This window comes from Syngnathus acus, chromosome 19 (assembly GCF_901709675.1).
Source record: "Syngnathus acus chromosome 19, fSynAcu1.2, whole genome shotgun sequence".
NCBI classification, from domain to species: domain Eukaryota; kingdom Metazoa; phylum Chordata; class Actinopteri; order Syngnathiformes; family Syngnathidae; genus Syngnathus; species Syngnathus acus.
The window spans coordinates 1,676,259-1,686,496 of NC_051103.1; the positions used below are offsets into that span (position 1 = coordinate 1,676,259).

Consider the following 10,238-nt stretch of genomic DNA (forward strand, 5'->3'; position numbering starts at 1 on the left):
GCTCAGCTCCGTACCTCCGCAACGTCGCAGACAAACGTTGGTTGGGTTTTGGACCCACCTCCGTCCATGACGATGTAACCGAACGGGGATCCGTCAGTCCACCCGCTGCCGTCTTTCGTGACGTTGTTGTTGACGCCCAACCACAGAGAGGGAGCGCTCGGCAGAGAAGTGTACAGATCTTTGGAGGTAAATGATCAGATGTGGAACAAGAGATTGAAACATTCCACGTTGGGGGAATTCAACAGCCCTCATCGCGACCGGACAGACGGACAGACCTACATTGTATGAATGCCTGTTCTTGTGAGTCGGTGATGCTGAGCAGGTCGCCTCCGCGGCGGAGGCAGTCGTCTCGCGCCTCCTTCCAGGCCTTGATGAGCCTGCGTTGGATCAGGTAGCAGAAGTCGGAGGAGGTCCGCTCCCGCCACCAGCCGCACTTTGCGCTCCGGCCTGCAAACGAGAGTGGAGTCACTCGAGGGCAAACGAACGACAAGAGACCACACGTCGACTGCCGAGTGGGACGCCCACCTGGCGGCGGAGGAAGAGGAAAGTTCTGGACCTTGGCTGCAAGGAAAAGAGAGGACATATTAGCGCTCTTAGATTTGCCTTAAAATGTAAAGTGCATTATAAATTAAATGTATGATTTATTTATTTATTTATATTTATTTATATATTTATATATTTATTTATTTATTTATCCTTTAATTTATTATTAGTTGTTTACTATATTTATCATCATTATCATTATATTTATCATCATTCTCATTCTCATTATCTTTGTTATCATTATTATAATTATTATTATTTATTGAAGTGCAAAGTGAGTGATTGTCTTTTGCGGACCTTTTTTACAGATGAATGGCCGAATATTGGTGCAGGGCCAGTCTTCAAGTTGTCCAGTCAGCGACAGCACACAGCAGTCACCACGTCCTGCCGGCCCATTTGGGACCCACGCGATGTTGTTCTGCGAACGAGAAGCCAGAAGGTTTTCCAGTTTTCCCTGGCCGGGTCATACCAAAGACTATAAAAATGGGACCCATTGCCTCCCTGCTTGGCACTCAGCATTAAGGGTTGGAATTGGGGGGTTAGATCACCAAATGATTCCCGAGCGCGGCACCGCTGCTGCTCACTGCTCCCCTCTCCCCCAGGGGATGGATTAAAATCACATGGGGATGGGTTAAATGCAGAGGACAAATTTCACCACACCCAGATGTGTGTGTGACGATCATTGGGACTTTAACTTTAATTAATTACCGTTTTTTGCCATGTATAATGCGCAAAATTTAACTAGTTTATTGTCCTACAATCTGGGGTGCGCATTATACATGGGTACAATTTAAAAAATTTTTTTTTTTTTTTACACGTCAGCTATATAAAGAGCGAGAGTTCAGTTCTCTACCTAAATGCGTATTACAGGTAATATTTCATTTCACAACACTTTGCCTTGTTCCTTTCTTCTCTGCTGTTCACTTCAAACACGCTCCATACGAACACAATGCTCTCGTATCAGACGCTTGCTCAATCACCTGCTCGTTTGCTGTCACAATGTACCCTACACAAATCCGAAACATTTGTTGCGGCTCCGAGTCACGACGAGGGGCAAGTTTTGGTTTCCAAGGGTGTTTTTATTCCTCTTCAACTTCTCTCCCATACAGAGCCGCCTTTTTCACATGTCCGCACGTCACTTTCCTCTCTTTTCATTTTCAACCTAACTGATCGCGGTGGTGCCTTTCTGGGCAGTCGGAGAAATCAACGCCAACAAAAAAAATACATCCAGCCTAGTTAAGAAATCACCAGAAAGATCACCATGACAATTGTGAATAATAAATAAATAATTATTATATATATTATTATAATAATAAATAATTGTGATAAATAACTGGAACATCACTCAAATATTGGTGATCCCGTTGAGAGTCTCACATATTTCTTCGCTATCGAGTTTGCTACTGCATGCGCAGTGATACTGACCGGCAGAATAACATCCGGTTGTTCCCAAAGATGATCTTTTTTCTGAAATAATTTTACGTTTACGGACTTAAGTAACCCGGCCGGGTCATACCACAGACTATAAAAATGGGACCCATTGCCTCCCTGCTTGGCACTCAGCATTAAGGGTTGGAATTGGGGGGTAAGATCACCAAATGATTCCCGAGCGCGGCGCCGCTGCTGCTCACTGCTGCTCACTGCTGCTCACTGCTCCCCTCTCCCCCAGGGGATGGATCAAAATCACACGGGGATGCGTCAAATGCAGAGGACAAATTTCACCACACTCAGATGCGTGTGTGACGATCATTGGGACTTAAAAAAAAAAACAAAGAAAAATTGGGTGCGTATTATACATGGGTACAGGCTTTTTTTCCAGCATCAACATGCCATTTTTAGGGTGCGTATTATACATGGGGGCGCATTATACATGGAAAAAAACGGTAAAGCACAATTTTAGTTTCAGACTCAAACTTTCCCAGTCATTTTATTCTCCCAAAAGTCCAACTTTGACCTGTGAAATTCTGCACTTTGATCATTTATGATTTCATTCAAGTTTTCCAGTAAATGACAATCTTAGAATCCCACAACGTTGTCCTCGTTAATGCTCCAGCTGATTGACACCTTCAACATTGTTCTCTTTGTGTAAGAGGAACATTCTGGTCCAAATTCTAAATCTATCAAACTTTGCTCTGCTAAAATTTGTCCTCACTTGGACCTTTTGCCCTCCGATACGACACCTTCATTCTGGGCCAGTGACAACTTTTGCAGACTGCTCTATAAACCTTTCACTTACTGCAGGTGTTGAGTCGCTCCACTCAAAGTTGCCCTTGTTCTTCTTGAGTCCCACCCAAGATTGCAAACCTTCTACATATGGCGCGTGAGCTTGAGGAAATCAGAAGAAGCCATTTAGCACAAGAAGAGCATGTCAGACGCTGTGAAGCGCTGGCTGGCGGACGATTATTGCTGGCCAGGTCAGTGTGTCCTGGCGCTCGCTCACCAGCCAAGAATTGGCGCTCGTCCCATGAGAGGACGCTGGTCAGGTGACCATTCCATTCTTGGCAGAAGTCCTCGGCCTCCTTCCAAGTGCTCTCGCTCCCCTCAAAGTGATAGCAAGAGTCCTTGTGCAGGAAGTCGCCATTGTCGCAGTAGGAAGCTGAAGCCGGCAAGAAACATGGATTACAAAACCACAAGGGGACACTGCAGGTGTGAAAAGAAAGAAGAAACGTCGCTGCCACTCACTCTCCACTCGATTGTAGCCTAATCCGTAGTCTTTGTAGGAACACAGCCGTCCCTCCGGGCAGGCTGCAGGAGAATGAGGTGATTGTGTTTTTCTCCTTTGAGCGTCAACATGGCAAGGGACGTGCACACTTACCGTCGAGCGGCCGCTCGCACATGTACGCCAAGGAGGATCCGCACGAGCCATGTCTCCACTTGCCAGGCTGACTGCCTCCGTGTGCACCTTGGTTGACGTACGCGCAGGAACCAACGTCGGCGCTGTCGGGAGAAGTCGTGAAAAGCCAGAGACACATCCGACAAACGTGCTGCCAATTTGAAGGCGGCGGCGGCGGCGATATGTGCGCTCTCTCGAATTCTGCAGACGGGTTCCATAATCTCGCTATGTGTGTCCCGCCTGGCAATAAAAGGATGCAAAGAGGTGACCCTTCTTACATTCTTCCTTGACGCGAGTCCCAGTTGGCATAGGTCGGCGTCGCAGCGGTGTCGTCGAACAAAGACAGGCTTTTTTCTCCCGCTTCAAAAAACTGACACCAGGCCTGGTTGCATTTCTGCAGAGTCCAAACTTGTCAACAATGGCGTACCAATAGCGAGTCAACAGTTGCTTTCCTGCGCTTCCGTCTCACCAGATTGGAGCGTCCGATCCAGAACGGCTTGTCGCCCATTTGCTCCTTCACAAAGATTTCCTCGTATGGCGAGGTGATGGAGATCAGGTCGCCGCCCTCCAAGACGCAGTCGTAACGAGCCCCCAGCCAACCGTTGGTGGTCGCCATCTTCTTGTAGCAGTTGGAGCCCAAGCGGCACCACCCTTTGTTCCTTTCACATCTCTGAACGACTGAGGACACACATATTGGGATTATTCTGACGTCATAGCGCCATGTTTTTTGTATTCTTCGGCATTTGGCGAAATTAAGATATGCGACAAAGTAGCGGACCACGCCTTCATTCAGTTTCAGGATGTCACTGACATCAGACAAAAAAAACTAACAATCGCCATTTTGGTCTTCTGATCTGATGACACCCATTTGGCAGAATCACCCGAGCACCTTGTCTTACCTCTTCTCTTGCAGACGTAGCCGCGCTTCTTCTCGCAATCGCCAACTTCCCGGCCGCCCTTGCCACCGAGTAAGGAGTTGCAGCGCCGGCCGGAGGGGTCACCAGGGTTACCTGCAGGAGACCACAGACTTCTCCGTTCCTCCCCGGAAATGGACATTTTTCGGCCAGGTTTTAGACCCACCTGCGGCGGCCAACTGGACGTAACTCGGTGAGGAGTGGTCAAACTTCTTGCTGCCGTCTTCGACAATGGTGTCGCTGGCATCCAACCACATAGAGGAAGCGTTTGGCAGAAGACCTTTGGGTCAAAGGTAAACACGGTTGAAACATCTTACAGGCGCACGTGCAAAACGCTTCACCGCAATGAAGTGCGGGAGACGTCTGGCTCGTGTCCTTGTCGGTGGGGGCTGGCCACAAGCTTATTTTTGGTCTTTTCTTTGGAACGAAAGAAACTTGGCAAAAAGTGAGTCGGTGGTCCCTCGATGTGACTTTCTTCCGCATGGATTCTTTCATCAAGCACACTAGACAGCCTACCTTGGACGAAGGTGTGATCCTGCGAGTTGGAGATGCCGAGCAGGTTGCCTCTGAGGAGGGCGCACTTGTCTCGTGCCTCCTTCCAGGTCTTGGTGGGCTTGGAGTTGATCAGGTAGCAGAAGTTGTCAGCGGGGTTTTCCTGCCACCAGCCGCACTTTGCGCTCTTGCCTGCAAGCGAGACTCGAGTCACTTGAGGGCAAACAGGATTTTGCACGTGGGCTGCAGGGTGGGACGCCCGGCCACCTGATGCTGAAGTCAGCAGCGCCAGAAGAGACTCTCTGGCCTTGCCTGTAAGGACGTGAGAGGGATCAAGCATGAGAGAGCAACCAGAAGACAAAGGGCAAATGAGAGGTTGTGACTTTCCGACCTTTTTGACAGATGGATGGACGAAGGCCAGTGCAAACTTGGGTCTCAACTTCTTCTTTACCATTCATTTGTGGGCAGTCGTCTGAATATTGAGTGAGGATCCATGTGACGTTGTCCTGCAGAGGACACAGCGTGCGTGTTTGGTTTCGCCGCAGTTGCTCAGATGAGCTCCCGCTAAATTTCCTTCAAAGTCACCTCTCACTGATTCAAATCTGTTTCCCCCCCATCATTCCCAACGTTTCCACAACCAATAGAAATTGTTGCAGTATTCCAACCTGAAGCTTTCCAAACCCCTAAACTGTTGATTTTTACTCCCCTGTAATATGAATGGCGCACCTTTTGTTTTTTTTTCTTTTTCCTTGTATATCACAACTAAGAGCTTCAGATCAGGGGATGCTTTGAGAAAAATGGTCAATTCAGACTGCTTGTGATTTAGAGCTATATAAATAAACTGGACTTGACCTGACTTGGCAATTCTACGTACGCCACTAAGCTAAAAGACATTTGTCACTCCTTGCAACAAATTCAAATCTATTTGACAGGGAGAGCACTCTTGTCAGGTTTTCTTCACTCCTTATTCATTCAACTCGGTTCTACTGAAATGACACTTTTTAAACGTTTTGCCCTCTCACATGACAGCTTCATTCTGGCCAATTAACAGATTTTTGGACCTCGATCTGTTGCACCCGTGTCACTTACTGTAGATGATCCGTCGCGCCACTCCAATTGGGCTGTGCTATTCTTGAGTCCCACCCAAGAATGAAATCCTTCTCGCTCGTGAGCTTGAGGAAAGCAGAACAAACACTGGTGGTGAAACGTTGCGGGTGGATTGCTGGCCTGCTCAGTTTGTCTTGGCGCTCGCTCACCAGACAAAAATTGTCCGTCAACCAGGGAGTGGACGCTGGCCAAGAGACCTTTCTTTTCTTTGCACAAATCCTCAGCCGCTTCCCAAGTCAGGTTCCTGCCCTCAAAAAGATAACAAGAGTCCCTGTACAGGAACTCACCAGCGTCGCAGAAGGAAGCTGAAACCCAAAAGAACCTCATTAGAAAAGCACAAGGAGACAGTGCGGGTGCGAGTGTAGAAAGAAGGGTCGCTGCCACTCACTCTCAACTCGACTGTAACTGTAACCCAAATCTCTGAAGGAACACGGCCATCCGTCCGGGCAGTCTGCGGTAAGATGACGTGGGAGGGTTGCACATTCGTCCCTGCTTTCAGCGTCAACATGATAACGGACGTGTGGACCTACCGTCGGGCGACCGCTCGCACATGTACACCAAGGAGGATTGGCACGATCCACGTCTCCACTTTCCAGGCTGACTGGAGAGGTGCACACCTTGGTTGACGTACGCGCAGGAACCAACGTCGGCGCTGTCGGGAAAAGTCGTAAAAAGCGAGACACACATCCGACAAACGTGGTGCCAATTTGGAGGTTTGACCCTTTTTTTCTGATGAATACTCACCAAAACCCTGTTGTATTTTTGACCTGCTCGTCACATGCTCACACATATTTTGGAAAGGGACCCCTCCAAAATGTTCCTCCTGTGCATCTTGCCTGACACCGAACGCAAAGAGGCGACCTTCTTACCTTCCGTCTTGACGCGAGTCCCAGTTGGCGTAGGTCGGCGTCACAGCGGTGTCGGACCAAGTCAGCCTCTTTTCTCCCGCTTCCAAAAACTCACACACGTCCTCGTCGCAGTTCTGCCGAAACCAATCCCGGTTGTCAATTAGTAGCGAGCCAACAGCCGCTAGCACTTTGGTCTTACCAGATTGGAGAGTCCGATCCAGAACGGCTTGTTGCCCATTTGCTCCTTTACAAAGATTTCCTCGTCCTGGGAGGTGATGGAGACAAGGTCGGCGCCCTCCCAGAGGCAGTTGTGACGAGCCCCCAGCCAACCGTTGGGGGTCTCCATCTTCTTGTAGCAGTTGGAGCCGTGAGCACTCCAACCATTGACTGCGTCACATGTTGTCTTGGGATTGATTAATCCTGATGAAACAGCAAAGCTGCCTTGGTCATTTTCCAGCATTTGGTGAAAAGCAGAAATTGAGCAAACCGACAAGAATGAAGTTGGCCGAATTCACTTTTTGCTAAATTGCGTCGTCACCTGCATGACTTGACTTGGGCATTAAAGGCCATTAGCCCGAGAGCATATAGTCACAAGAGGTAAACAAGGCTTTTTCTTTTTTTTTTACACGAGATACCGTGTTTTACCATGCATAATGCGCAAAATTTAACTAATCTATTGTCCTAAAATCTGGGGTGCGCATTATGCATGGGTACAACAATTTTTGAAGAAAATCTCCCTCGAAATAAAAGTTCAAATCACACCTTTCTTCTTGTTTGTTGTCAATCGCGCATCGCATTCAGCCATCCTGCCCAACACACTTAGTCAGTAAAATTCATAATTGCCGACACATCGTTTGATGCAATGGTGAAATCCTTGATGGTGTGTTATTGTCAAATATTGTTTGTTTTTTAATCTCCATCGCAGACCGGATATCATATGGAGGCCGCCATTATAGTATGCACAGAACGGATGCGCAAGCGCAAGACACGTCAGCTATATAAAGTCAAAGTCAAAGTCAAAGTCAGCTTTATTGTCAATCCCTTCATATGTCAAGACACACAAAGAAACCGAAATTCCGTTTCCTCCATCCCACGGTGACGAGACATACAAGTAGGCGACACAAAACAAAAACAAGAAGGCACAAACCATAAATAATAAATAATAAATAAAATAAAATAAAATGAGCGATGAATAAAAACAGACCAATAACCCATTGAATATGAGGGGCAAAACCGAGCCAGTGAGCATACAGCAAGAACAGGACGCTACGCTGAAAGGGGGAGCGAGTTCAGGATCCTAACAGCCTGGAGTACGAAGCTGTTGGAAAGTCTGGTGGTGCGGGAGCGCAGGCTCCTGTACCGCCTCCCAGAGGGCAGAAGTTCAAACAAAGAGTGAGCGGGGTGACTCACATCACTCACAATCTTGGTCGCCTTGCGAGTGAGATGGGAGGTGTAAATGTCCTTCAAGGAGGGGAGAGAAGCACCAATAGTCTCACTAGCCGTTTTCACAATGCGCTGCAGGGCCTTCAAGTCTTGGTCAGTGCAGCTGCCACCCCAGACAGCAATACAGCTGGAGAGGACGCTCTCAATGGTGCCGCGGTAAAAAGTAGTCATGACGGCCGGAGGAGTCCCCGCTCGCCTGAGTTTCCGAAGGAAGTACAGGCGGCGCTGGGCCTTCTTCGCCAGCGACGCGGTGTTGGTGGACCAGGAGAGATCCTCACTGATGTGCACCCCCAGGAACCTGGCGCTGCTCACTCTCTCCACCACAGAGAGTAGAGAGTTCAGTTCTCTACCTATTAGTTTCAATTCACAGTTTAATTAACAGTTTCAATCAGCAAATAACAAAATGCGTATTATAGGTAATATTTTATTTCACAACACTTTGCCTTGTTCCTTTCTTCTCTGCTGTTCATTTCAAACACGCTCCATACTAACACAATGCTCTCGTATCAGACGCTTGCTCGATCACCTGCTCGTCTGCTGTCACAATGTACCCTACACAAATCCAAAACATTTCTTCGCTATCGAGTTTGCTAGCGCATGCGCAGTGATACTGACCGGCAGAATAACATCCGGTTGTTCCCAAAGATGATCTTTTTTCTGAAATAATTTTACGTTTACGGACTTAAGTAAGAGTCAAAATTTGGGTGCGTATTATACATGGGTACAGGCTTTTTTCCAGCATCGACATGCCATTTTTAGGGCGCGTATTATGCACGGGGGCGCATTATGCATGGAAAAACACGGTAATCATCAAACAGTTTCAATATCTTATATACTTTCAAGGACTTTTGCACATGTGGAAAAACGGAGGAAATTCAGTCCACTTCTGTTACTCGGACCCTCGGACAGAGACAAGTTTGTTTGTTTGTTTTTAACTCAAGTGCTGCCCACAGGGTGGCGCTACACGTCAAAAGACGCAAAGGAAGACGTCTTGACAAGTCGCGCCTCTTTTTTTTTAACAGAGGTACTGGACAATTCAAGATGACTCTTTTTTTCTGGTCCCTACCCCAAAAATATTTCATGCCCAGTTGCACATTTTGTAACGCAGGGTAGGCTAGTTAGTCAACATTTCAGAGAAAAAAAAAAAACTGGCTGCAATGATGCTCCTATTTCAATGCCTTCAATGTTTTCACATTTCAGTGGCGCAAAGTGACAACATTTCAATGGGGAAAATGCACTATATGCAGCGTATGGGGCGCTGCGCCAGAGGGGGCCTCCAAAGCGATAGGAAACACGTTGTTTCGACTCTGTATTCTATTCGAGTATGTTTTCGAAAAAAATCCGGTGCAGAGCAGAAGCATTCGAGATCCAAGCCCCAGTGTCAGCTGTGACAGTGATCAACTTGCAGTAAGGAGCAAGTTATTTTGGCAAATAAAACCATTCCATCCATTTTCTATACCGCTTGTGAGTGATTGAGATTGACCATCAACCCCCACCCCCACGTCCCTGCTCCTCATTTGGCCGCCCCAGCTGATAATAAAAAACTGCATTCAACATTGGCAAACATATTCTTCTTCAACAAGAGCCAACATATTGGGCCGTTAAAATTAGCTGATCACTTCTGATTACGTGTGTCAAATGAGCAGGCTGACACGCCATGTTTTGGGCTGTGGAGCCAAATGCAGGCAAGCAGGGCTACTCCCCAAACCACTGGCGGTCCGAGACGCATTTCCCGAGGGGGTATCTCAGGACTTGGCAGGTTAACACGCAGCCACATTTCTGCATTCAACGCATGTCAAATGTTTCTGCATTGCGCAGAAATATACTTATAGTTGACTCTGAGTGCAACTCAGGCTGCTATAAATCATTATTTAGCTAATGGAGTAGTCACCTATGGCTTTAGTCGCTATTAAATGGCAGCATAGCTCAACCGCCGGCAGCTGATCTTACATAAGCCTCATTAGCTCACAGCCTCAATTCTTTACGCGATGAAAGTAAAAAAAAAAAATCGTCATGTCATTTTCGTCTCGCATCGTTGGAAGTCACCGTTCGAGGAGA

The 10,238-nt window shown here is 47.5% G+C and overlaps 1 protein-coding gene and 1 long non-coding RNA gene across 2 annotated transcripts; both read right to left on the reverse strand.

Moving 5' to 3' along the window:
• Positions 1-846: 846 nt before the first annotated feature.
• Positions 847-3,064, reverse strand: LOC119137933. The gene is made up of 3 exons (XR_005101040.1): positions 2,984-3,064; positions 2,780-2,868; positions 847-961 (listed from the first exon to the last, which is right to left on the reverse strand). It is a non-coding gene; the product is annotated as an uncharacterized LOC119137933 (long non-coding RNA).
• A 20-nt stretch (positions 3,065-3,084) lies between these two features.
• On the reverse strand, positions 3,085-4,002 carry LOC119138407 (secretory phospholipase A2 receptor-like). Its single transcript, XM_037278417.1, has 5 exons — positions 3,846-4,002; positions 3,655-3,770; positions 3,359-3,480; positions 3,226-3,288; positions 3,085-3,104 (listed from the first exon to the last, which is right to left on the reverse strand). The coding sequence occupies exons 1-5, from the start codon at positions 3,990-3,992 to the stop codon at positions 3,085-3,087; spliced, it is 468 nt and encodes a 155-aa protein (XP_037134312.1). The 5' UTR covers positions 3,993-4,002.
• Positions 4,003-10,238: the final 6,236 nt, after the last annotated feature.

Excerpts from the sequence above, each read along its gene's own strand:
- LOC119138407 (XM_037278417.1), bottom strand. The coding sequence starts at position 3,992 with ATGGCGACCACCAACGGTTGGCTGGGGGCTCGTTACGACTGCGTCTTG. Across the intron at positions 3,289-3,358 it reads GTGCGAGCGGCCGCTCGACG|CCTGCCCGGAGGGACGGCTG; the intron begins GTAAGTGTGCAC and ends ATTCTCCTGCAG. Across the intron at positions 3,105-3,225 it reads AGGCTACAATCGAGTGGAGA|GACTCTTGCTATCACTTTGA; the intron begins GTGAGTGGCAGC and ends TTCCTGCACAAG.